Source organism: Cyrtonyx montezumae, unplaced genomic scaffold (assembly GCF_038088225.1).
Source record: "Cyrtonyx montezumae isolate F1298 unplaced genomic scaffold, pur_monq_1.0 scaffold_2, whole genome shotgun sequence".
In the NCBI taxonomy this organism is placed as follows: Eukaryota; Metazoa; Chordata; class Aves; order Galliformes; family Odontophoridae; genus Cyrtonyx; species Cyrtonyx montezumae.
Window position 1 is genome coordinate 61,100,511 of NW_027071936.1, and position 27,086 is coordinate 61,127,596.

The window sequence follows — 27,086 nt, forward strand, 5'->3', positions numbered from 1 at the left end:
CAAGATGGCGTCCATGCTGCTGCAGGGCTGCGGCCGGCGGGTGTGCCGCCTGCCCCGTGCGCTGCGCCGCCAGGCCCCGCTGGGTGAGGCTCCCGCGGCCCCGGAGGGACTGAGGAGGGAGCGGGAGGAGCCGCCCTGGGTGCTCGCGGTGTGGGAGGAGAGGTCGCGGCCTGGGCCGGGCCCGGTGCGCGCGGACGTGCGGCGCCGTCTGTCCCCGTCGGGGGCTGAGGGAGGGCAGGGCGTGCCGGGTTCGCCCCGCTCTTGTCGGGGTTTGCTGCCCCGCTCACGGCGTGGCTGCGGGGTGCTGCTCTCCCAGCTGCACGCATCTCTCCGTTCCTTACCTTGCGTTATGAAGGCGGTGCGCGTTGGATTTCCTCCGGGTGATATGGTTTCTATGACCGAGATAACTTGGCGGTTGAAATGTCTCAGCGCTGTGCGGTTTAAGGACATGGAGCAGCTGATGCCCTGTGACGTGTGTGAGCCTCGCGCCTGCTTTTTACGTCCAGGATCTGGAGCGGCGAGGGTTTAGCTGTGGAACGAGGAGAGCTTAGCTGTCACTACTTCTTCTCTGCTTATCATAAAGCTCATACCAGAGTAAAGCTCGTTTGCTGGTAAAATCAGATAGCTTTTGTGCTGTAATGCTTTATGTTTGTGGTGTCTGAAGTGCTGATCCATTAGATCCATCCAGAGTGTTAATTTATGATTAATAGGGTATTCTTTGGTGTCAGAGTTTTCATGGAGAAGACCACTGAGATCGTTTAAACCAACCATCAGCCCATCCCCACCGTGCCCGCTGTCTGTGGCCTTCAGTGCCACATGTCCCTGGTTCTTGAACACCTCCCAGGACAGTGAGTCTGCTGCTTCCTGAGCACCTTGTTCTAAAGCCTTACATTCTTAAAGTGGTTTTTATATAGTGTTCTGCTTTACACCTCCCTGTGCAACCTGTCTAGGAACCCTGCTTTGGTAGAGGGTTGGACTAAATGATCTCTAGAGGTCCCTTCCCTCCCCTACGGTTCTCTGATCTCCTTTGCTTTACATATCAGTAATCTAAGATTAAGTTAAAGCTAAGTGCTTCTAAGAATCCTGTGTGTTCTTCCTGTGAAGATCAAGCTGCTTATACTTTGTAGGGACTTATTTCCTGTTAGCCTTGCTCTGTTTTTCCCCATCAGCAAGCAAAACCTCTTACTGTAATAATAGCACACAGCTATTTTACATTCAGAGCTTTCATTTTAATGTTTCATTACATTTAAAACTTTCTGATGGGTTCTTTTCTATGAAGAATATGTGTGTGTGTATCTTTTCTGACACTTACTTTCCCTACTTCCCATGCAGGTCATCCTATTGCCAGTTTCATAAATTAACCATGTTGGGTATGGTGAGCTGTATGCATCTTGCTCAGACACATTCGGATTTTTGTCTTTCCTCAGAGGGCAGAAGTGTGGACTTTGCTCTTTCCTGAAGAGAGTATGTATTTCACTTTTTAGGCCTGGGCTGCTCCCAGGTGCTGTGATTAGAGCAGTGTAACATATAGAGCTGTTGTTGTCTGAACTGACCAACTTCAAATTAAGTTATTCCCAAGAGTGCTCTGGTGATAATAGGTGTTTCCGTGAGCCCATTCACATTCCAAATGGCAACAGGACAAGAGCTGTTGGAGTCAGCATGTTTTCTTTCCTATGGTAACTATGGAGTTTTGTTCTTTGCCCTTTCCTTAGAATTAATGAGTCCTAGCTGGAAGACGAATAAAGTTAAGTGAAGGCGTCTTGCTCTTATGGAGTTTTATCTAAGGAACTTAAAGCCACCTTTGGTCTTTTTGATATCATCCCTCTTTGTTCTGTGAGCACCTGTCTGTAGCAGATAATTTCCTCTGTCCAGACTCTCATTTTTGGCACATGTGCTTTGTGTTCTTCCTGGAGCTGAGGAAGAAAAGCATACTACAGTTTTGGGGCTCATCTGTAGAGATCCTTAGTGCTTCTAGTTTGCTCAGCCATTCATAGGAGCATCTTTTTTATATATATGTCTTGATTCTCAGGTCAAGGAATTCAGCCACCAGAATGCCTTCAGAAGTTTCCAAAGCTGGTTTGTGAGCCAGAGGTGACTGTCTTTCTCCTGGCTCTTTCTTGCAGTAGCAGCAAGTATCTGTAAAGAGTTTCGTTTAACTTGAGATGGGTAAATCCTTTCCCTTTGACTTTATAATGCCACAAATTTTTCTGTAATGACATCAAAGCCCACTTAGCATGAGACATCCAGTGGTTATTGAGAGAGTATTCTTCGGTAGGTCAACTTACTTTTTTATTATTTTCCTCTCTCCTCCTTCCTTCTGTGCCTTTTGATGTCCCAACCTGATTTTGGAGATTCTCTTCCTGTAATAATTAGGTTGTGTTGCTGAGGAATGCTTTTGCCTATCCGATTTGGTGCTTTTTTTCTCAGGTGTGACTACCTCTACTTCAGATTCTGTTATAGGTCATATCTTAGCTTTGATGATGGAAAAGTTGACCAATAACTTCAAAAATGGCTCTTACACCCTGCTGTCTCTTGGGATTGACCAGAAGTAGTGTAGTAGGCAATAATCCAGCTGGGTCACCTAATACTGTATTGTTGTGGAACTGATCAAGAACTGCATTTGCTTTCAGTGAGATTGTTCAGTTGCAGTTGCTTGTCCTCAGAAACCTGTTGGGTGATTGAATCAGTTACCTTGCATTCCACAGAGTGTGGCTGAGTGTGTGGGCAGTTTGCTTGTATGCATATGGAAATGTCAGCCTTGTTAAAGAAGGGCTTCGTGCCTGTTCTCCCATTTTATCCTATGAGTCAGAAGATTGTGGATTGAGAGAAATATGGAGAACATGCCATGTGCTTTGATTCCTGTTGGAATAGGACGAGGTTTTTGGACTTCAGTACTTCACGGGGTAACTGTCAAAGGAAAAGCTCCTCTTTCTTGGATGTTTGAGATGCACAATCATCCCAAGTGTGAATGTGCTTACAATAAAACTCCAGTTGCTTAACAGCAGTTTCTCCACTGTGTTTTTCTTGGTGTCCACTTCTTAGTAAGACTGTGTGTTGTTTTTTTTAAATCACATCTGTGTACAATTCAGCTGTATTTCTGAATTCAAAATGAATGCTAATAGTTGGTGTTTTTCTAGGTAACCTGGGAGATCGTGCTTGTCTTAGTTGTACATCCCTGAGGTTGGCAAACAAAATGTAAGTAAATACGAACCGTTTTTCCTAAACTCAGAACTGTGCCAAACTCTTAGTTATTATGCTGTAACAAAGCACTGGTATTGCTTCTTTCAGTTCTGGGCTCCCCAGTACGAAGAAGACAGGGATCTCCTGGAAGGAGTCCAGTATAGGTCCACAGAGGTGATAAAGGGCCTGGAGCACCTCTCATGAGGAAAGGCTGAGCAATCTGGGTCTGTTCAGCATTGAGGGGAGAAGAATCAGAGGGGATCTGACCCATGTCTGTAAATATCATAAGGAGCAGGTGGCAAAGGGATGGGGCTGGACTCTTTTCAGTGGTGCGTGGTGATAGGATGAGGGGAGGTGGCCACAAACTGAAGCATAGGAAGTTCTGCACAAATGTGTGTGGGAACTTCTATGCAGTGCAGTGACGGAGCACTGGCACAGCTGCACAGAGAGGTGGTGGGGTCTCCTTCTCTGGAGATGTTCAAGACCTGCCTGGACACCTACCTGTGCAGCTGGGTCTGGGAAGCTGCTCTGGCAGGGAGTTGGACTTCGTGATCTCTAGAGGTCCCTTCCAGCCCCTACAATTCTGTGGTTCTGTATGCAAAGTGTGAAAATACCAGCTTTATCCTGTTTTGGCAGATGTAAGGAGGTCTGAGTAATCATTCTCTTCACCTACCTGATTGTATGTGGGGAAGTGATATCTTTTCCCTCCTCATCCACTTTTACCCTTTTTGTTTCCAGATGATGTGGAAGCAATAGGGTATTACTTTTCTGTTATTGCCTAATTTCAGGTGGCATAATGGGATATTGTGGGTTTCATGCATCCTTCCTCTGTGGAGTTCCACACCCAATGGAAGCTAGTTTGAAACACATAGGTATCAGTTAGGAACTTACTTGAGCTGTGTTTTGGTCAAACGGAGGCAGTGTACTGTACATTACAGCTTTGACTGAGGACCTCCGAAGAGATGGTGATCTCTTTTGCAAGTAAATCCAGTTGTTCTGTGCTCTTATGTCACTTAAGGAGCTGATTGAGAGAGTCCATTCTCCTTCTGACCTGTCTTACAAAGCGTATGGATATGAATTTTCTAATGCCTCTTGTAATATATAAAACATGTTGTCTAGTTGATTTATTCTGACTGTTCAGTAAACAGTGACCATTTCTCAGTTTTGTGACTTTATCATAAGTGTGTCTTGCTATCTGATACAGAACATAAGGTGATTCCTTCTTCAGTCATGTTACTTCTGTAATACTTGCTATGTGATTAGTTACGAGAGGTTTTAATATATCAACCTTTGTCAAATCTCAGTTGGCTTTTTTTATAGATCATTGCAAGCTCTTCTCTTTTTGGGAAGAATGGAAACTTCTGATTTACTTCTATAATATTAACAGAGTGTCGTGCCAGAAGTCACTGTTTTTTAGGTTGTGGGTTTGTTTGTTTTGAGTTCTTTTACTGAAAGCTGCTGTTACTGTGATTTTGCTCCTTAAAGTAAACTGATCCCTGCACACTGCCCAGATCCAAAGCAGGGTACTCCAATAATACCAGGACTGGGGAGAGCTTGGGAAAGAGTCTCTATGTCCAATGTCTTGTAGTGGAAGTCTGTTTATTAAACAAAGAGACACACTTCTTCTGTCTTCTAATGCTTATCTACTGTTTCAGGGTATTCAGTAACTTTCCTTTTGTCTTCAGTTTGCATTTAATAAAAGAAAAGGAACCAAATTCTGTTAGTCCTGTGTGTGCTACCTCAGAACTATGACGGAAATTCACGTGTAAAGTCTCTTCTTTAAAAGGAAAGCAAGATATGTAGAGAGAGTAAGGGAGGAACTCCAATGAAATCACATCTCTTGGTGCTTATCCTCTTCCTGTAATTCAGAACCTGACCCAAGCCTGCAGCCTGAGGTTTCCTTACTGTTTTATTGAAACAAAATAAAGAATAGGAGGGTCTTTGTTACTTACGTCTACACAGATTTATTTTTAAATGAAAAGCACTTCTGCTTGCTGCTTTTCATGTCACTTGAGTAAAAGAAGTCACCTTTTCCACGTAGTTTAAAGGAGAATCCACTACCAGTTGGATTTCTTCAGGTTTTGATTTTTGTTTTGGTTGGTTGGTTTTGGTTTGGTGTGTGCTGTTATTTTGTTACAAAGTGAAGCTAAGCACTGCTTTCAGGTTTAGACATCTGAGCTTGAAGCAGATCTCATTGAATAAGTGGTATGTATTTCTCAAGTGATGCGCTGTATGTTGTTAGTTTTTGAATGCTGTTTCTTCTTTTCTTTTGAAGGACTGTACACTTTAAATATTGCACTAGTGTTGCTCCTGTTTACGCATACTCCAAAAAAGATCACTACTGTTGTTGGACTAAAGAATCAGAACGAATGTACTTTACTCTTATGAGCTCTTCTGGCTCATGGACGCCACTGGCAGCCATGGGTGTTTTAGGACCCCAGTATCTTCCAGTTAGGTGGTGGCATTCTTCACGTTCCCTTCAAGATGACTCCATAGTTGAAAAGTCCCTGAAGTCCTTAAAGGACAAAAACAAGAAGTTGGAAGAAGGAGGTCCTGTATATAGCCCAACAGAGGTAGAAATTGTGAAAAAATCTCTTGGACAGAAGATTATGGATGAGCTGAAGCACTATTACCACGGTTTTCGGTTACTCTGGATTGACACAAAAATAGCTGCAAGGATGCTCTGGCGAATACTTCATGGAAACACTCTGTCGCGTCGGGAACGGAGACAGGTACTGAGTAAACACCAATTTCATTTTAGTATCCTTAGTGACTGCTCCATTTTATTTAACCTGATGTTCTTTTTGTTGTGCTTTGTTCCTAGAGTTAAAATTGCCATGTGAATTTCCCTCATCCACCTTATGTGATTACTGAAAGCTTCTGATTTGGCACCCAACTGTTTCACCTCTTGTCCCCCTGTCTAGCTTTATGAACCTGCCATTAAAGCAACAAAATATTCTGTTTTTAGAAATATAACTGTTCTGTTTCTAAACAGTACATGAGCATACCTTCTCCTGCTTTGTGTTGGAGAAAAAAGTTGGTGATAAATTTATTTGCTGGTCAGAAAAGCAGATTTTTCTGTTCTGGCGTATGCACAGCAGCTGTGGTTTCTTCTCAAGTTCCCATCCAGTTCCATGTATAAACACAATCACTTTCTCTACTTTGTTTTTAACTGGAAAGGTGGAGGCAAAACACCTCTAGCAAAGGTTGGTTTAGTGCTGGTTCAGTTTTAAAACCAAAATAAAAATAAAGTAGATGATGTTGTTCAACTTCATGATTGATACTGAGATATTATTTCCATTTCAGTTATAAATATGTTGGTGAGATAATCCTTGTCTGAACAGGGTAATTTGACAAAAGCTTTTGTTTTATACTTAGATTTTTCCACAGGGCATATAGCATACAGTCTGTGAAATTGTGTAAACATGACCATTAATTTTCAAGAAGCTTTAACGATTTTAGAGGAGAGGAAAACTGAATCCGTTTGGTATTCAGGTTCACCAGGTCATTGGTAATATATTAGAGGCACTAATTTAGTTCTTGTTTTGCTGCTTTTTGAAGACAATATATGTAAACAACTTATACAGATAATCAAATCTGACTTTTTTTTTTTTTTAAGAACAAAACAGAAACACTTCAGCTAGTACTGAAAAAATTGTGGTGGATGAGATGCTGGAGAATAAAACGTGTGTGCATTCTGGCATCAGGAGTGCTTGTTGCCTCTGGTATTTGAAGCACAAACATCTGCAGGTTGTACACTACAAAGGCAGTGTGTTAGATTGACATCTGCATGCCTAAAAATGTTCCGAAATGTTCAAAAATATGAATGAGTTAATGATTTATTGATAAGCTTAGCTGCATAATTGAGCATTTTCACGGATAATTTGAAAGCAGTGCATCTCCGTGAAACATGCAGAAATGTTTCTTTTTGTATATCCAGAAGATTAGACAAGTGACAGAAGGGCCATGCGTAGTGTTTTCAGCATTTATTTGGGCTCTCTCTGCAGCAGCAGTGGTTGATGGCATTTGGTCTCAGTGTCTTCACGCTACTTATTTTTGTTCTACTCTTTAATGACACTACAAGAGTGCATTTGGCAGCTGAGCCAGCTGAAGCGTTGCTCAGCAATAAATGTAAAAGTGTATGCTGACATAAGATAGGGGATTATGCAGTGCCAAGATAGAGCAGCTGAGGAGAGCAGGAGAAACGGGGACAGCAGGACCTTGGGAAATGGCAGTTCTTGTTCAGAGCTCTGGAGTACTGGGAAGACCAAGCAAGACAAGTTGATTGACAGAAGTCTTCCATACAGCAGGATTGAAAACATTGGCTTCTCTGCCTGTTTCACATCTGCTGAGCCATGCTTTTGAGAAATTATACAAACAGGAAAAAGAGAAATCCCACAGAAGTATTTCTGCTGAAACATGAGAAGTGTGTACTACGAGGCTTGAACTGTCAGGAGTAATATGTTATCTTTGGATGAGCACGTGCTATTCAGTCAATAGAGAAATTTATTCACTAGGTCCTTCTTCAGTACTGCAATCTAGTGAGCACAGAGCTGTTTTTCTCATAGTTGTGTAGTTGTCTGTCCTTCCTGAACTTCATTTATTTATTGCAGAGCTTCCACTGTTGAATCTCTTATTTTAAATAAAACAGAATTTTCTTGCATAGATAGAAGTTGATGTTTTTGTTGATGAAGCTTCTCTGATGAAATCTGTAGGCAATACAGTCTAGAAATTGTAGGGGAAAATAATTTTAAGAACTACAGCTGTTATTTTCTCAACGTAAGTTGTGCACATTCTTCATGAGGAGGTAGATGTCCTGTCTATTGAATGGAGGAGTGGTGGTAGGCATTGAACACAGGTCAATGAAGAGCATACTAGTTTACAGCTGTTAATATTTGCACGTGCTTCTTTAAAGCCTTACTTAGGTTTGTTTCAGCACGGTTTTTGTTTTTTAAATCAGGGCATCCTTAAATTGTAGTGTGACAACTGCTTTAAAGATGTCTTGATGCCAGATTTGTAAGAGTTGTGCCTGAAATTCTTAGTATCTGAAGTACGTACTGCTTTAAATGTAATAAACCATGTATGAACCAACAGTCCTAGAAAAATCTTATCTTCACTTGAACTGACAAGTGAGTTATTTCTGCTGGCCTTTTCCTTCCTCTTTGAAGGCAATAATGGAAAGATATCTGAGTAATCTAACCACATTAACAAGCAATTGCAGCATGGTTAATGCAAGGAAGCTAATGCTTATGTAAACCAAAAGTCAGTTACAAAATTCTGCTTGTACAATTGCTGGCAGCATTTAGATTCAACAGGATCACTTGTGTACACTTAAGAGATAAGTCAGGAAAAGCTAAACGTGTAAAATCTGATACTGGCTTTTCAAAAACATAACTTCCCTGCTGCAAAAAGCAGCACTAGAGAAATTCAGGGCACTGAATGCTATAGAATTTGTGGCAAAATATATTGGCTTTGCAGAGCCTTCTGTCCTGCAGAAGAGTGAAGAGTGGAGTGCTGCAGTGTGTGAGCTGTAGCAGCAGATACAGAGCAATCACAAGTTCTTCATGCTGCTGCCAAGGGATGTGTGGAATCACACACCATTGTATCGTGTTTCTGTGCAGAGTGGTTGTTCTCAGTGCAGGATGCAGGTCTGTGATTTACTTAAGCTGATCCAGGGCTGTGCTGCTGCAGTCTGGCTTGGTGCTTAAATGCAAGGCCTTCCCTTTGCCTACTCTATCCCCTTTTGTTTTGTCCTAATCTGTGTCTGCGTGTGTTTGTGGGTTAGTTTTAGCTGGATCAGAGGCATGCCTTCACATTGTGACTGCTAGTGCATGTTCAACGTGTTATATAGCACCCCAGGTTTACTTAATCTGATTGTAAATCTACTTCCTCAAATTTAGATTTCATTTTAGATGAATACCTTCAGTACCTAAATAAAGAGAGTGGGTAGAAATAGGAGCAGATATTACATTGGGTTTTTTTTTTTGAAGTGTTTTTTCCCATGGAAAATGTCTGTGTTCTTCTGACTCTTAACATTTTCTTCTGAACTTTATTACATCCTTTTGAACTCTCTGGTTGTCATTTATCTGCTATTATTGGAGTGAATGGAAATGCCTTTGAGTCTGTAAACAATGGACAAAGCTTCCTTTCTGGGAAACTGCATATTTTTCTTATATACAAAAAAAAAAGGCCTGCCTTTACATCTGCAGAGTTTGTGCTCAAACTCCATAAAAGATTTCTGGATGGTTTTATGTTGAGAAAATGGAATAAAGCTGTATTGGTTTTGTAGCAAAGCCGTTCAAAAGCAACATGCAGTCTGTACTGGTTGTTGCTGGTGCTCTCTGGATTGGCACAAGCTGGGGGAAGGGATGCAGTGGGAAACACATTAACTTGTGTGGTAGCATTTCTGTTGCTATTTTTTGCTGGTCGTAACTGTGTTTATTAAGTCATAATGTTGACTGACAGTGCTGGGGCAGTAATGCACTTCTGGCCTTCAGTCTCTAATTTAGAAAATGACATTATTCCCAGTAACTGGTTGTTTACTTTATCAAATGAGATTAGTCAAACAGTGTACTTTTCTAATATAAACCAAATTCTTAACTTTCAGAGTTGTAAAAATTTGATTATAGACTGTATGGCTTAATACATACAGCTATGGGTGCACAGAAATCAAAAGGATGATATTTATTTCAGGCCGTTCACGATTCAGTAACTAATGCATCTGCCTGCTGCAGAGGACTGATCTAGAAAAGCCATGATGTAAAAAAAAAAACAAAACAAAGAAAAACCCTCTGCCAAGCTGAGCTCATTACCCTGGATTTAAATGTACATTACAATTGTTAGAAGGCAGTGGGGAGGAGCCTTTTGTTTTATTCTTGATTACTCAGTCTGCAGCAGCTCATGCATGTAAGAAGTGGTGGAGCACAAATAAAGATGAATAAAAGAGGTTAAGCAGCTTTAACAACAACAAATGACCACCTCCTGTTTTCAGGTGCTTTTAAGGGGTTTAAATGAGATACTTGCTCAATAATCCTATTGAGACACAGTGAAGGTTTTGAAATGCTCTCTATGGTATTGAAAACGGGTGACTTGGGTACTCTGTGGCATATAATAACTTGAAAGATACCAAAAACTGATTGACTTTCTTTGTGCTATTTTAAATTTCCTTTCTAGCAGATAGACATACATGTGTGTTAGGGGTAAGGCAGCTGATAATATCAAGTATTTTTAAAATAAATGTACAGATAAGAAATATATGAAACTCTGCTTTTATTTCTTCCAGTTTCTTCGAATATGTGCTGATCTCTTCCGCTTGGTTCCTTTCCTCGTTTTTCTCGTTGTCCCATTTATGGAGTTTCTGCTCCCAGTAGCTCTAAAGTTGTTCCCTAATATGCTTCCCTCTACATTTGAGACAAAGTCTAAAAAGGTAAGTCTGAGTTTGTGATCCAGAAAGATGTTTAAGCTCGTGCTGTGAGTGTTATCTGAACACATTTTATACCTGCTGTTTCTTTTTGTGGAATCTCGTTAATAAAAGCAGTCCTTTAATTCTTGGTGGTAGGATGAAGCATTTTCTTCAGAAAAGTATGGTGTTGTAAGCAACAAAAATTGCAGTGGTTCGTTTTTATTGTATGAGACAGGAAAATACATATTTTGTTGTAGTCCAGATCACAGTTTGCAAGTTATTTTAGTCTGTAAAAATTTCAGCAAGAACATTTGGCAACTCATATTCAATTGATAGTGAGCTGTTCTAATGATGTATAAAGCTTTCTATTGCAGTGTAAAATCACACTATACTGTTACTAAATATATATATATTTTTTTAAACCAAAGTAAAACTTTACATGAGGTATCAAGAAAGATGGGGAGTGGAAAAATCTCCGTGAGCATTGTTCCCACATTTCAGTAGGGTTAGAGGATCAGGATTTTAAAGTAAACAGTGTTTCTATATTTGCTGAATGGTGTTTCAGTTTCTTGTTTTGTCATATATATGGAAGAGAAAATGGGTTTGTTAAATATTAATAGGAGAAAACTGCTTATTTTATGAAGTAAAAGTAGGAAATAATGTTACATATGAACAACAAAATGTGGAATGTGTTTATGTAAGACTGAGAGTGATTTTAATGTTGATCACACCAAATGATTTAATATAGACCTAACTGTGTTCTGAGTATTTTTTAATTTTTTTTAATTTTGGTATTTGACTTAAACAATTCCTTAGCTGCATCCAACTCTTATTTTAGGTTCTTATCAAAGATGATTTACTGTTTGGACTTACTATTTTTTTCAGCATTGGTGAATGTTTTTGTCCATTTTCATCCTATTTTGGTAATTTTGTTGTTGACGTTACATAGTGAACCAGTGGCACTCTGGTTTTCCTTCTCATATATGTGCTTAGTGTGGTGTGGTTGTGTGGGTTTTTTGGGTTTTTTTTTGTTTTTCTTTTTTGTTTCACTAGTTGGATGGGTGTGTGTCTGCAGTAGCAGGTGAGGTCTTCAGCTGTACTTCACTGCTGGCAATGCACCTTGTTCTTTGTGGGGCTCCCAGCTGATCAGCGTGTCTTTCATTTTGATTTGATCATCTTTGGGTACATATTGTGAAGTGTGTTGCAGCCAGAGATCAGAAGCAGTACAAATAACTTGTCTGAAGGCAGAAGTGATATTTTTAGTACAGGCATTTCTGAATGAAACACAAAAAACAAACTTTTTGTTTGCTTGTTTTTTAACAGGAGGAAAGATTGAAGAAACAACTGAGAGTAAAGCTTGAACTGGCTAAGTTCCTTCAAGATACAATTGAGGAGATGGCCTTAAAAAATAAGGCAGCCAAAGGAAATGTTACAAAAGATTTTTCAACATTCTTTCAAAAGGTAATTGCCTTTTTTTTTCCAAAGCATTTTGTTGTTTCTACAAAAAAAAGAAAGTGCTCTATGGAAGTTACCAGCTACCTTTCCTCCCCTTTATCCACCATCAGTTACCTGTCCAGTTAGATTAGCAAGAGTAACCTCTGATCTTTCCTTCAGGATAGATTAATTTTTACAGCTACTTTGATGTGCTGGTTTCACTGCTCTTAGCTTTGCTATTCTGACTGGTCCTTGTACTCCTAGAGTTAAGGAGAGTAAATTTCTGCTAATCCTTGTTTCCATGTAATTATAGAATGATTTAGGTTGGAAAAAAACGTTTAAGGTCATCTAGTTCTAACCCCCTGCTGTAGGCAGGGATTTCTCCTTCTAGACCAGGTTGCTCAAAGCTCCATCCAGCCTGGCCTTCAGTGCTTCAGGGAGGGGCATTCTTTACTTACTGTCCTTTTGTTCGTTAATTAACTCAAACATTGAAAAGATAACACCTGATGAGTGATAGTTCATGTAGTTTTTGGCCTGTTTTTATGAACATTAGGTATAAAATGTGAAGAGAAATTGTTATTTCCTAATTACCTGATCAAAATTCAGAGGGGGAAGTGTATAATTCTTCCCCCCACCCTCTTTTGTTTTATATTTAATTCCATCTGTAAAAATGTTTTGTTGATTTTAAAAAAAAACCCAACAGTTTCTGTGCTGCTGAAATACTTCATGATAATTACTAGAACTTGTGATTTTGCTGATATGTTTGTTACAAAATTTCTCTGTTAGCAAGCAGTTGCTGGAACAAAGAATGTCAGGTATCTGCCTCCAAAATTGACTCTCTTTAGGTTGTTAGTGCTTACTTTCACTGAGTTGGCTCTAAGCTATTTTCTGGGGACATAAAGAATATCTTCCTAAATTTTCTCAGCATAGGATTCATCTCCATCCACACCAATTTCTGATTTCTGTATTCATGAAGCTGTCAAGACAATAACCATGTGCTATTGTCAGAGGCTTAAGAGTGTGACTGAGAGTTTTAAGCACTGAAAAAGGCTCAGAACTCCAGGTATTTTAGACCAGAGCTTTTCAAGCTTGAGCTTGAAAGTTTTTAGAAGATGAGGTAATAAGTTGATGGCAGCAAATGGGTTGCCTAAGATAATGGTAGTGCTGTTGAAAGGTTGTGCAAGTGTCTGCTTGCAAAGGCCATGTACTTGTAAACTTATTTGCAGTCACTTGTTTCTATTCTTTTTCATGTGCAGAAAATCTATTGGTTAGTTAACAGTGACTAGTAGCTGAAGCATGCCTCTTATGTCTGCAGACTCTTCGGAACATGATTCATAGTTGGAGCACTTCATTTTCATCTGTAACAACTACTAAGAATTTAAATTCAAAGGTTGATTTCTATGGAAATCAACATGCATCACTCCATGTATCACTTGCTAGGGGGAGTTCCAACTTCTTGCAATGACTAAAAAGAAGCTCAGGCTCTGCTTTCCTTATGTGTGGGTGTGTTTTTTATGACCGTAACTTTCTCGGTTGTGCCACAGAGATGAACTATATTGATGTCGCTTCAGTGTAATAAGAAATTAAAAAAAAAAAAAGTTTCCACTCCTTTTTGCTGTTATTTTTTGCTGCTTCTGCAGTGCCAGAAGCCATGAATTGCAGTCATTGCATGTTTCCTTCAGAATTCCAGAACTTACCTGCTTTGCTTTGGAACTCATGATGAAGTTTGTGTGCACTTGGAGGAAATAGGCTTTTTTCCTTTTCTGTACAATCATGGGATCATTCAAGTTGGAAAGGACCAGAAAGAGCCATTTAGTCCAACTCTCCTGCAATGAATGGGGGCACCTACAGCTCCATCAAGTGCTCAGAGCCCCGTCCAGCGTCACCTTGTCTCCAGGGATGGGGCATCCACCATCTCACTGGAAAGAAGAGAGTTGGTGGGTGAAGAAAGCAGTTTTCTTCTATTCAATTTAAATCTCCCCTATTTTTACTTTGAAGCAAATGCAGTTGCGAAAAGAGCTTATGTAGATGAAAATCAGTGTTTCATAGAGATACTAATGTCACAAAAATTTAGCTATTTGAAATCACAGCATGCTTCTCAGTGTATCTTCAGAGCATGGTGCTTTCAGTGTGCTTTTATGTTTACTAACTATGGTGTTGTCTCCGTTCGGCCTACTACAACACTATGGTGCCAGTAAGAGTCCTTGCCCATGTGACTCTGGTAGCAGCTATTTATCCTCTCAGGTATTTTGAGTTATCTCAAGGCAGTGCCAATTCAGAGAGAGCTACTCATTAGTGTACACATACATCTAATTGTTGGTTTTGATGGGTTTTATCTAGCCATGTATATTATGCATTGCTGTTGGAAACTCTTAATATCATCAAAACCATTCTTTTGTCTTTTACAGCAAATAACTACTTTTCGAAACAAAAATTCTTCTGTGACTTCCTTATATCCCATTTCCTCTTAGCAAAACTGATGTAAGGTACCTGGCAAGTGAGAACAGTTGATGCTGTTCAAAATGACGCCCAGCCATGAGATGAGTTTTGAAAAGCTTTTTGTATCTGTTTTTCTTTCAGATCAGGGAGACTGGTGAGAGACCCAGTAATGAGGAGATCCTAAGATTCTCAAAACTATTTGAAGATGAATTGACTCTTGACAACCTAACCAGGCCTCAGTTGGTGGCACTTTGTAAATTGCTGGAACTTCAGTCAATTGGGACAAATAACTTCCTCCGCTTCCAGCTGACGATGAGGTTGAGAAGTATAAAGGCAGATGACAAAGTGAGTAATTCTAAATATGTGCTGGTTAATAATGTTACATGTAAGAAAAGAAAATACTGTGTGTGTGTACATATATATATATGTGGTGTTTTTCTAGGTGTTTTCTTATTTTGAGCTAACCTGCAACAGAAAGGTTTGAAGAGCTTAAGATCTTAGCTCCTTATTTATAAAGGAAAAAAATGCCCTTTCTACCATTAAATTGCAATGAAATTAATAATTTAACAAAGAAGTGCATTTCTGCGAAAGTCATTTGTGAAGGAACGAATGAGAAATGCAAACTTCAGAACTTTGCAGTGCAGTGCTCACTGCTGCTTCGGAGTGGAGGCTGCTTTGTGTTACCACAGCAGCCTCTAGTGGCTGTTCTATAAATTGCTCAAAACTGAAGATCCATCAGTATTGAAGTTTGTTTTACGTTTTGTGCAGATGATTGCTGAAGAAGGAGTTGACAGCCTGACTGTTAAAGAACTGCAGGCAGCATGTCGTGCGCGAGGAATGAGAGCCCTTGGTGTGACAGAAGAGCGTCTCAAGGAACAGCTTAAACAGGTACGTTTTTGTAAGATTGTATACACAAACTTAATTTTAATTGCTAACTGTGATTTTTGTCATCATACTGATAAAATCATTTTGCTTCTTCCCTCATTAAAGACTTGGCTAAAATAGTATTAATCAGCTCTTGTCATGTGTTCTGTGTAAGTATGTAGTAGTGGTAGAGTTTTCTAGCTGAGCCACGGTGTTGTGATGATGTTTAAACATTAAACATATCCAAAATAAGTTTTCAGTTTTGCCTGTTTGTCTTGTTAATTATTTGTATTAATCCATAAAGTATGTTTCTCCTGGTAAATCTTGGAGAAAAGAAATCTTGTCTTTTGGTTACTTGATTCAGAAGAAGATGCATATGAAACAAAATATTCTGTACTTCTTTAAATGCTTCTTCAGCAATCACTGTAATTCTTCACTGTTATAGCCTATAGTTCCTTTGTTATTTCTCAATAATTAGTGGTTAAAAAATAAAATAAAACTAGTATTTGCACTTTTATGTGTGCTTGTGCTGATTTGTAAAAAGAGACATCTAAAAGCTGACGGCTTCTTTTCTGTGTATTTCATTTTATAGTGGCTAGATCTGCACTTGAACCAGGAAATCCCTACTTCATTGCTCATTTTATCCAGAGCCATGTATCTTCCAGACACACTTTCTCCAGCTGATCAGCTCAAAACAACACTTCAGACCTTGCCAGAGAGTGCTGTAAGTGTGATTTATACAGTCTGTAACTAACTTGCAGTATAATCACTGAAAATCTGTTTCAAGCAGTGGATGTTCTTGGTCTCTTTCCTTTCCTTGAAAAGGGAGAGGAGAGGGGAGGTTTACATGAATGGCATTAAACCACTCTGTGGATGGGTTTGATAAGGCAAGTGAAAGGCAGTATTTCGTTGCACAAGGGTAGACAGTAGTAGTATAGGAAGATACGGCATACACTTCTTGTACCTAGTTACACTGTAGGCAGTGTAAAGGTGCTGAGATGGAGTGTTTGTAGGCTCTCTACTGCTACATTAATTACGGTTAATAAGAGACTGAGGTGAAGCTTGAGTTACTCTTGTAAAAAGCAAATCTTGTAATCCACACAAGAAACATATTTAATTCAGTGGTTTGATATGAAAATGTTATGTGGTGGAATATGTATATGGAAATTATTTGAAGAAATTATATATATAATTATATACTCTTGAGAGAATGAAAAATATATTACATTTTCAAAATGGAAAATTCTTATTTTTATTTTTCAGAAAAAAAAATCTGTCTTTGAAAAAGGACAACTCTTTGCAATTTCAGCTGTATTCATTAGTATACCATTATTGTTTCAGGTAGTATAGGTATATGGACTTTTTTGCATTTTATCAGTGTACAGAGACATTCATTTATTTCTTGTATTACTTATAGGCTAAAGAGGCTCAAGTCAAAGTGGCAGAAGTTGAAGGTGAAAAAGTAGATAACAAAGCACGACTGGAGGCGACGCTTCAGGAAGAGGAAGCCATCAGAAAAGAAAATGAGGAAAAAAAACTGGAAAGAATATCTGAAGCTGCAGAGAAAGCCAAAGAAACTCTTCAGGTTGCAGCTGTGGTAAGTTTTGTTCACAGCTACTGAGAAATAAATGTCTGTGGTGTAGAAATTAGCATGTTAGGAGTGATTGCCTCTGTTTTGGGTGTTATGGAAAATGGGGAAAAGTATTAAAATAAAAGGCAATGTAGGAGGGGTCCCTGTGAAACCCCAAATACTTTCTGCCTTACATATCTCTAATTCTTCTTAATCAGAGTGGTAAGAGAAAGTGCTGTATTCATCTAGCAGAGGTGGTAGCAGTTTGTGGTTTTAGTTTTTAATTTTTGGATTGGTTTTCTTCTTTGTGGGTTTTTTTTTTCTGTAGTGTAAATTGTGATTGTTCTTACCTTTTGGCACTTTTTGTCATTAGCCAGATAATGTCACTGGTGCAGTACTTAAGCATAAAAGCTACTGGCCTGGCTTATTGCATGCATTAAGCCTCATGTGCTCATAGGCACAGTCCATTAAGTGCAGATGGGCATTTTGGTATGAAACCACTCAATATGTTGAAAGTTTTTATCATAAAAATGTCTACATCTCCTTTGGCATTTACTTGTATTTTAAGGAACCATTCTTTGCTGGTGCTAATACAGATAGTGCTATCTTTGTTTTAATTAAACTTCTTGGGTCTGTCAAATTTAGAAAGAAGTGGAATCAGCAGTAGATCTCGAACCAGCTGTTCTGCAAGTTAAAGAAAATCAGATGGCTATGGACAGCAAACAAGAGCTGGCAAAAGCAGATGTGGAAACGTTGAAAGACACTGCACCCGTACTGGAAGGCATCAAGGTAATGTGACTGCAAGTTCTTAATCACCAGTGCAGCGACTGAAATTGGCATGTAAAGAAATCAGTATCTTTTGTCTGTATTACTGAAACTAATATGCTTATTTCTGGCTGTAGGCTTGATGGGTCTGTGTGTGTTTATTACATATGTATTTAATGTGAGGAAGGTGTGGACATGAGTAGGTAAAGGTGAATAGTTTTTTTTCCCCTTTGAAGGGTATAGTTAAGACTAAAGGATTAAACAAGTAGCTAGACTTTCCAAAGTTTGAAATAGTCTGTACTTGATCTATATTGACTTATTTTATACAGGTATGTACTGTATGTACACTATAAAAGCATTTTTAGTATACTTCCCACAATTTGTTTAATACGTTGTTCAGCATGGCTCACCATTGTTCAGTCTGTACTATTGCAGAATTCATTTATTAAAAAGTGTTAAACAGTGTACCTCTGGGGTACATCAATATTGTACTGTCTTCTGTTTTTCCTGGGCAGCATCGTTATCTGTTATTAGCATAACATCATTTGTTTAATAAGGAGGTTCTAATGGTAGCAGCATAATTTGAGGAGTACTGAAAGATTATTCAAGGTTGAATAATTAAGGGGCCTAAACATTTTTTTCAGACTTTTTTTTTTTACAAGGGGGGAGGGGGGTGAATATTAGACTACTGACTTCTTGAAGTTACTTAATTTTATTTGTGACAGGAATTTTTCAAACTGAGCTACTTTCTGGTTCTTGTTTTTGGGAAGCTAGATTTTTTTTGTTGATTTGCAGTTAAAATCAGAAGCAAGGTTGATGTCTGTATAGGTCACAGTATACTGAAGCTGAGTTGTTAAAGGGGCTGAATGTAGTCTGTGAAGTTCTGTTTGTTTCCTTCTATTTGTTTATTGCATCCTTGTTTACACATGTCTTTCTGTACTGTGCTTATACATCTGTTCAGAGCTTTTTCCTTCAGAACAAAAGCTGATATCTGAGTAGGATTTATGTAATGCACTAGTGATCTGCTGTCATGGGATTTCAGCATTTTTAGTGAATCGTTCTTGAAACTGTGTTTTTGCTGTATTCTGTTGGGGGTTCAGTTTTTCTCAACTTTTCAAGAGGCATGTAGACTTTGCAGTCTTTGAATGATCATCCATATTATTACAAAAGTTATTGAAGATCATTTTGTTTCAGCTCAACATTATGAACTTTGCTCTGCAAAATCTTTCTTTGTAATGAGTATTTTCCTGTATATGATGTCTGAGTAATTTTTCAGTTATTCAGGTTTTCCATTCAGTAAAGAAGGAAGTAAAATACTTTTTAAGGAGACAACTATGTATAGGATTTCAAATAGCCAAAACCCACGTAATGAGTCATACTACCTGAACTTGATACTAATGGTGCTTAAAAAGTACTGTGGCAAGCTAATTCTCTTAGCATTTATGATCTCTGTGTTAGCTTCAGAGTGCAGGTCTATACTGTGTTCTGAACATGGATGAAAAATCTGAAGCATGTCCTTTCTGTCTTGGAATTTTTGAGAAAAATCACACACGTGTCTCTCACTAATTTGTATGTATTTGCTGTTACAGGGTGAGGAAATAACTAAGGAGGAGATTGACATGCTGAGTGATGCTTGTAACAAGCTGCAGGAACAGAAGAAATCACTAACAAAGGAAAAGGAGGAGCTTGAAGAATTGAAGGGTGATATTCAGGAATATAATGAGGTGAAATTTCTTAAAAATAATAAAATCTGTTCTTGTTCAGTTTTAGCATAAATGACCCACGTAGTTAAAGATTTTCTTACTTGGATATCTTTGATAGCAGATTAACTGAGTTTTATAATGCTTTAGAGAAGAATGCAAAGCTTCAGGCTTTAAACACGTTAAACAAGTAGTTACAATCATTGGAGTAGTTCCTTCCAGAGGAGAGTCCTGTTTCTACTCTTATTCCCGGTGTGACCAGAATAACAGATCCTGAATGTGTTGCAGTATTCTTACCAAACATAATGTCAACATTTTAGATGCCTTAAGTTAATTAGAAGAAATTGTATTCAATCTCTTGAAGGTTGTGTCTGGGTAATGGAATGGGCTGCCCAGGGATGTGGTGGAATTGCTGATGCTGGAACTGTTCAAGGAACATTCAGACATTGTGCTGAGGGCCATGGTTTAGTGAGAACTATTGGTAATAAGTGGATGGTTGGACTGGATGGTCCTGTAGGTCTTTTCCAACCTTGGTGATTCTGTGGTGGTAGAAAATACCATTTAAAGAATGTATGAAAAAGGACTACAGTGTTGAGTTGGTTCTGATTCTGCTTTGACCTTGTATATCTTTTCATTTAAGTTTCATTTGCAAAAGGCACTTGTCTTGAAATGCTAATCTCTTAGACTGCAGTGTCATTGAGAATTCAGACCTGCAAAAAGTTTTTCTTCCTGATCATTTCTTTTAGGACTTGCAAGAAATAAAGGAGCTCTCTAAAGCTGGCCAGGAAGAAGTAGTGGAAGAATCAAAGGCGAGCAAGCGACTGACCAAAAGAGTGAACAGGATGATTGGTCAGATAGACAAAATCATTAATGAGTTAGAGACGAATCAAAAGATGGTGGATATAAAGCTTGACAGAGGTGATAGTCGTCCTGCTGGGTAAGTGACTTGACTGAATGTCTCTTTGACTGTTCACTTTTAAGTTTTGCATTTGTCTGATGTCTGGTTAGAAAAGACTTATTAAAATTCTAAACAACTTATTTTCTATTTATTCTAAAACACAACAAAATTGTGCTGTAGACTTTCTTCTTTGTGAAGTGCTAAATGTGGTTGAAATAAGGGTGGAAAAGTAGCAGGTATCATTTGCTTAGATGCTAGCCTGATGGTACAATACTTCTTGACACCCTGACTTTCAGAGCCCCATCTCTTTCATGCATGTAGGCCTAGTAATGATGCAGGTGAAGTAATGCCTTCAGTCATGCTACTCAGGCAGTGGGTTTGCCTTGTGTCCTTAATGGAAACAGTATGCGGCATTCTGAACATTTTTGTTTGTCGTGCTCCAGTAGTGCACATACTGGGGGAAAAAAATGGCAATAAAATCTGTTCCCTCAGGTGTGAGGAGATATCTCTTTGGAGAGGAATGTGAGGACATTTAAAGGAAATAATTTTACATGGCTGTTTTCTGAAGAGTTCATGTGTCTCTTATCGTAACTAAAAGCTAACCATTTTCATTTCAGATTTAATTTATGAAGACCTGTAGCTGTGTTGATGTTACCAGAGGGTCTTTCAGGCAATCATATGCTTCACGGTCATATGTTAGTTGTTATGAGTACTGAGATGCAGATAAACTGTGACAGAATTTTTCAATCTGTTTGTAAATGCAGTATTCATCTAGTTTGTTTGCTTCTCAGCTTCCAAAAAGCATAACCCAAACAGAAATAAGGATGTTGTTTCAGTCCCTTCCAAACTGTTCTCTTCCAGTCCCCAGGGGAAGCAGTCATTCGTTTCAGATTTTGTATAAGATTAAGGAGGCCACGTGAGAGGTTCTACAGGGAGTTGTTAATCAAAACCATCAAAAATTGTGAATTAAAAATAAAGTACAGCAACTGTTTGCACTAGATGTCATTGTACTTAATGTAATGAACATCTCTGGGAGGAAAGTTCTGCATTTGTAGGAGCTCTGGGCAACCTGATTGAGGTGAACAGCAGCCCTGTCCATGGCTGGGGTTTGGAACTAGGTGATCTTCAAGGTCACTTCAAGCCCTAAGCCATTCAATGATTTCTGTGACTGAAAATAATTAATCTAAGCACTGATTAATTGTAAAAGCGTATTAAAATCAAAACAAAGCACAAACACGTATACCCCAAAAAAAAAAAAGCCAAACCAAAACCAGAAATAAACACACACACAAAAAAACCTCACCTTCGATTCAGTGCAGTCAATACTCAGCCATCAAGAGTTGTAGAAACAAGGCCAGGGCATTGTATTGTGGCACTCTTAAAAATAAAAGATCTGAAATCTGGTAGTCATAATGTGAATTGCACTGCTTTCTTCTACAAAGTGCATTTCTTAGTATGAACAAATGAAGGCTATTCTGATCAAACTGCTAAGCTGCTAAAGCAAATAGTTGTTTGTTTTTGTTTTCCTGTGATTTTTCTGATTTGGTGTTTTGGGTTTTTTTTTCTCTCCTGTCCGCTTGTGTTCCATGCTGGCCAACTTCTCCTAAATTCACATGTGATGAGTGCATTACAGTGCACTTCTGATAAATGGGAAAGGCAGAGGACTTTATGGATACTGTCTAGGAAGTTACAGAAAATATCTTGACCTCTATTTGTGCAGTACAGCATGTGGAAACAAGGTGTGAGATTCTGTGGATTCACATGAAATCTGCTTTGCTGATCAGTGACTCATTTTTTTATTTGTTTTTGCATTCTGTTCAGGTCTATAAATGATTATCTAATATTTTACAAGTTATGTGCAGCATAGTGACTTTCAGTGCTTGTCTCTTGTGACTTCTACTCCTATGGAGTAACTGTTTGCCATATACAGATTGTCTTTCGTCTTTAGGGAGAATCTCATTAGTATCGCTGAGCTAATTAATGCAATGAAACAAATCCAGAAGATTCCAGAGGAGAAACTGACGAGGATTGCAGAGGCATTAGATGAAAACAAAGATGGCAAAATTGATATAGATAATGTTGTTAAGGTAAGTCTGTGGACTATTATTATTCAAATATTATGCCTATGGCAGTCCTGAATTAAATTCATATTAATGTCTTTTGCTGGAGCCTTTACTTGATGCTGTCTATTTACAATACACTTCCAGAAGCTTCACTGGCATCAAATACAGATGCTTGTCTGAATTCAGAGTTTGTATGGCTGTTTCAGAGGGGGATGATGATTCTTATCCTATGTCTGTTACCTGCATTACCTTTAAAGCTGAAGGCTTTACTTGCATATGTAAAGTAGTGTGTGTATATATACAGATACATTCATATATATATAATAGACATATTTCCAGTGGTTGAAAGACATCAGACCATTCTTTGCTCTTTAGATCCATTGTAAATGACTGAACTTGGATCATGTCTGTTTTAGAGTTCTCAGCCACTTCTTCCATTGCTAGATAATTTGTCTGTTCTGTCCATTTCTGCTCCTTTTGAAGTAATGTCTAAATGCTTTTGAGAAGCATTTTGTACTCGGTGACTATTGAATCCCTTATGTGATGCTATACTTTCAGGTACTTCTTCTTAGCCTGCTTTGGTCCTTTCTTCTCACTTTGCAGTTTTCTCAGGTTGCCCCCTGCATTCTCTTTTGTTTTCTTGGCTCTTTTCTATTTTAGAGATGTCCTGAAAATTATTTCCTTGCAAATAATGTTCCTACTCAACACATAAATAGATTTTAGAGGTAGAACATCATGGCCAACTAAAAAGTGTGAGATAACTTCTTTCTTGACAATTTAAGATACAAAAATGCCTTATGTTACAAAAATGCTATTTTAAATTCCATGCACTGTGTTTGTGTAGGTGGTAGAATTGATAGACAAAGAAGATGTTGATATTGGCACCAGCCAGGTCGCTGAGATTATGGCACTGCTTCAAAAGGAAGAAAAACTGGAAGAAAAGGAGAAAGCGAAGGAGAAGCATGATAAGGAAGCTGCAGAAGTAAAGAATTAAGCTTCAGAATCTGAAGTAAAGCACAACTGTAACCAAAACTGTGTATATCTTTGTGTCTAATGGCTAAATATTACTGGAGCTTTTGTGATTATGGAAAGTGTTTTGAGCTGATACTAGTAATAAGTTATAGATATGTTTTCTGACATATGGAATGAAATTTCCGTTCATCAAAGAAGTGATTTATTGCCATTCCATATGATGAAAACAAAATATGCTGCTTCAGCAGTGTTCCTGCCCGCAAAATCATGTATTTGCACTCATTGTTGTGGTACAGTGATCCAGAAATGTTTCTCATTTATTTACTTTCATCATTACTTGGGGCCCAACCTTGCTCTGCTTCTACCTTCTAGCTTTTGCAAAATTCAATACCAGCTTTCCATTCTGTCACAATTACATTTTTTTTTTTGTAACCTGTTAGTGAAGATGCTGTGGCTTCAGTAGTAGCTCTTCGGGTTGAGCTTTATTTAAGCTGAATATCACCAAGCTGATGCCTCACTGACAGAGAATGTGACATTCTAATCACTTATAAATTTGTTTTCTTTTCTGTTGAAGGGAAAATAAGGTTAATTTTTCCCTAGAGCTGAAACTTCCCATGAAGTTTGTGTCTTATGGGTGCCTTAAATTAAGACCAGGGAGTAGAACATGTCACTTCTACTCAGAGTTCCATGAATTACTGAAGCATTGGAATCACAGGAGCCTTTCAAATAGTTTCAGAACAGATAATGTGTTTGTCTAAATAGCAAATTGAAATTAACTCTAAGGGGAAAATGTCAATTGTGATCTCTTTGCATATATTTTTAAAAATATGCAGTTGTGGAGGCGTGTTTATTGTTACTCGTGTGACCATTACTTATACCATAACTAGTTCTTACCTCTCAGTTGTCATCTCAGGTCACCATTGCATCACTAGTCAGGTGCATTTGAAGTACTTAAATACTTTCATCTAATGACTTTGCTTACTGTGCAGTCAGCAACTCTGGTGTTGGCAGTGTTTTGATTACAACTTTGGCTTTCTAATTAATTGATCGAGTCTTTTGACTCAATACTGACAGTAAGTTAAAGTTTATTCATTACTGTCTGTCCTTAGTAGCAAGTTGTTAAGATTTAAAACTAATATACCACCTGTAGGATGTTCATAATTCCTGGTAGCCTGAATTTCCCCGATTAATGCAATTTGTGATAAAATACAAGAGGTATGACTTGACCCAGCTGGATTGCTTGTTATTTTCCCATTTTGCATCCTGTATTATAAATTACATGAACATTCTTGATTTTGTGTACGCTATAGAGAACTCATCTCATGATGGTGCTGTTCACAGCAACATTGAGGGGGGCAGGTTGTAATTAGTGCTTTTGATAGTAGTTGCATATTTTCTTGGAAAATATTGAGTCCCGAGTGTATTTCAGCATAACTCTACATGCAGTATTTATCTAGTTTGGCTACATTATTTGTAAAAATTCTTTTGAAGTTAGTGGAACCAAAAACATTTGAATAGACTCAGGGCCTGCATAGTGATGGAATCATAGAATGGCTTGAGTTGGGAGGGACCTCAGAGACCATCTAGTTCCAACCTCCTGCCATGAACTGGTTGTCCCCCACCAGATCAGCCTGACCAAGGCCCCATCCAATCTGGCCTCGAACTGAGTTTGTTTTAGATTTGGTGATTAATCCCTTAATGCTATTATAACACCCAAGGTAGGAGACTTGGTGTACAATGACTCCCTGTACTGAAATGCCAGAGCTTTGGTGCAGACCAGGAAGTCCATCTGCTATGGTAATTTTAATAAATACAGCCACTGAGTTCCTGGAGCTGTTGCTCATCAGCATCTTTCAAATGGCTGCAGGTAACAAAAGTTTGCCCAAAGGCTAATGGGTGTACTAAACACAGAGATTTTACTCTTGTGGCTCTACCAGAAGGTTTGAGAAAAACCTGATCCAGAACTGTATGTCCACTTTGGATGTGAGAATCCCTTTTCTTTAAAAGCAGCATTTAGAAGCCTGAATTTGAAAATACTGAATAACATTTGACAGATGGCCGTGCCAGAAGCTGGAAAATCCTTGCTCTCTGGGGATGGACAAAAAGCAGTAGATCCTGCCCTTGTACTACTCATCCACCTGGCTCTGTTTGGACAAGGCAGTAGCAACTCCAGCTCCTCCATGGGTGCTGTGGCCATCTTGGAGATAATGGACCATTGTATTTAGTTGTTTCCGAATCAGGATGTACAGTACAGTAGTATGTATAATACAGTTCTAGAAAAAAAGGGTCTTTGTTTAACTATATCTTGGATTAATATTCTGTACATTCTGAAAGGTTGCTTACAGTAAGTGATGGGACTGATCTTCCTGAGAAGTACTGTAATTACAGATTCAATCATTTCAGTTGGAAGGGACCTTTAAAGGCCATCTTGTCCAACTCTCCTACACTGAACAGGGACAGCTACAGCTTGACCAGGTGCTCAGAGCCCCTACAGCCTGACCATGAGTGACTCTGGGGATGCAGTCCGTTCCCTTATAGCCCCATGTAGGTAACAGATAATAGGCTGCTGTCAGATGTCTCCAGAGTCTTCTCCAAGCTGAAGAGCCCCAGCTTTCTCCGTTCTCCCTTAGGAGAGCTGTTCGATCCCTTATTCCATCATTATTTGTGTAAAATTGCTTTGACAAAGCTGACATTTCAGATTGATAGGAGCTCTTCGGTTAATGTACCCCTGAACAAACAAGTTATTCTTTCTTATAAGATGAGATTTACCTGGAGGTTTTAGCACAAAAGTTAGTTTGTAGATTCTGAAGATAGGACTTCACCAGGTGCTTTTTGAAGCTAAAGATTTTTCTGAGCTGAAAATGCATTAGAAAACTAATGTCACAATGCAATTTGAAAACTCATCCAACAGATTGGAATTAATGGACTTCAAAGTAGCTACGTTCTCCATTTGCATATTTTCCATTTGAAAGCAGCATGTAACAATCTTACTTAACATTCCTGAAACGTCACTGAGTTATTCTAACAAAAATGGTCCACTGGCTTTTGCGTGAAAGCCAAAGAATGGTGTGGGCCTGAATGCATACAAGGTTTAACAGGGAAGCAGTAGAACGAGCTGTTGGCGAAGCTTTACTGATCTCAGTTTCGTGCAGCTTTAATTCACCTGACGTGGTGTTATCTGAACGCAGTGTGCAGGAGGTTAGGGCAAATTGTTGCTTGTCGTGTCTTGCATTTGCTGTTCTCTTAAGTTTTCTGTGGGAGCCGTAAGTAACCGATTCTTCTTTTACAAAGAGTGTACTGAGGGAAGTCATTGTGGTACGCTGATGGAACATCTTTAGCTTTTGGACTGGGTTGAAATTTGGCATACTGAACTGTTCACAGAAAGCCCACTCAAATGCATTGTTCTCAGACACAAGTGTCAGTTTTCCCCTCTAAGCAGTGGAGCGACGTGTGCATCAACCACAGAGGCGTTCTGTGGAAATCTCCCTTCTCGTGCTCTGATGTTTAAAGTAGGCAAACCCACGACATCTAGGCTTCAACAGCTGTCCTGCAAGCTTCAAAAGCTTAGGAAGCCCTCAGTGATGGATGCTCACCCGGTTTTGAACCTTGCCAGACAGCCCTGTGAGTCAGGCAGCGTGAGCAGGTCGGTGGCTTGGGGCCTGGCTTCTGGTAACCTGCTTTGTCTTTCGTGTTGACCAAAAACCCAAAAGCCACAGTACTTTCAGAGAAAGGATGACTTCCAAGTGTACAGTATCTGGTCAGAACTTATTCCTGAATGAATATTTAATCAGGAGATGTA

General features: G+C 38.9%; 1 protein-coding gene across 2 annotated transcripts; it reads left to right on the forward strand.

The window, feature by feature from the left end:
- On the forward strand, positions 1-25,157 carry LETM1 (leucine zipper and EF-hand containing transmembrane protein 1). Of its 2 annotated transcripts, none has more exons than XM_065735892.1 (14): positions 1-83; positions 3,138-3,195; positions 5,456-5,912; positions 10,463-10,606; positions 11,906-12,043; positions 14,597-14,800; positions 15,224-15,343; positions 15,912-16,043; positions 16,737-16,916; positions 17,535-17,678; positions 19,244-19,378; positions 20,101-20,291; positions 22,183-22,339; positions 23,160-25,157. In XM_065735892.1, the coding sequence occupies exons 1-14, from the start codon at positions 5-7 to the stop codon at positions 23,307-23,309; spliced, it is 2,289 nt and encodes a 762-aa protein (XP_065591964.1). In that variant the 5' UTR covers positions 1-4; the 3' UTR covers positions 23,310-25,157. The 2 variants fall into 2 exon arrangements, with proteins under 2 accessions (XP_065591964.1, XP_065591966.1); XM_065735894.1 differs by having other exon boundaries at positions 22,201-22,339.
- The last annotated feature ends 1,929 nt before the right edge of the window (positions 25,158-27,086 follow it).

Coding starts and splice junctions, on each gene's coding strand:
- LETM1 (XM_065735892.1), top strand. CDS start 5: ATGGCGTCCATGCTGCTGCAGGGCTGCGGCCGGCGGGTGTGCCGCCTG. Junction 84..3,137: donor GCGCCGCCAGGCCCCGCTGG/GTGAGGCTCCCG, acceptor GTGTTTTTCTAG/GTAACCTGGGAGATCGTGCT. Junction 3,196..5,455: donor CTGAGGTTGGCAAACAAAAT/GTAAGTAAATAC, acceptor TTTCTTTTGAAG/GACTGTACACTTTAAATATT.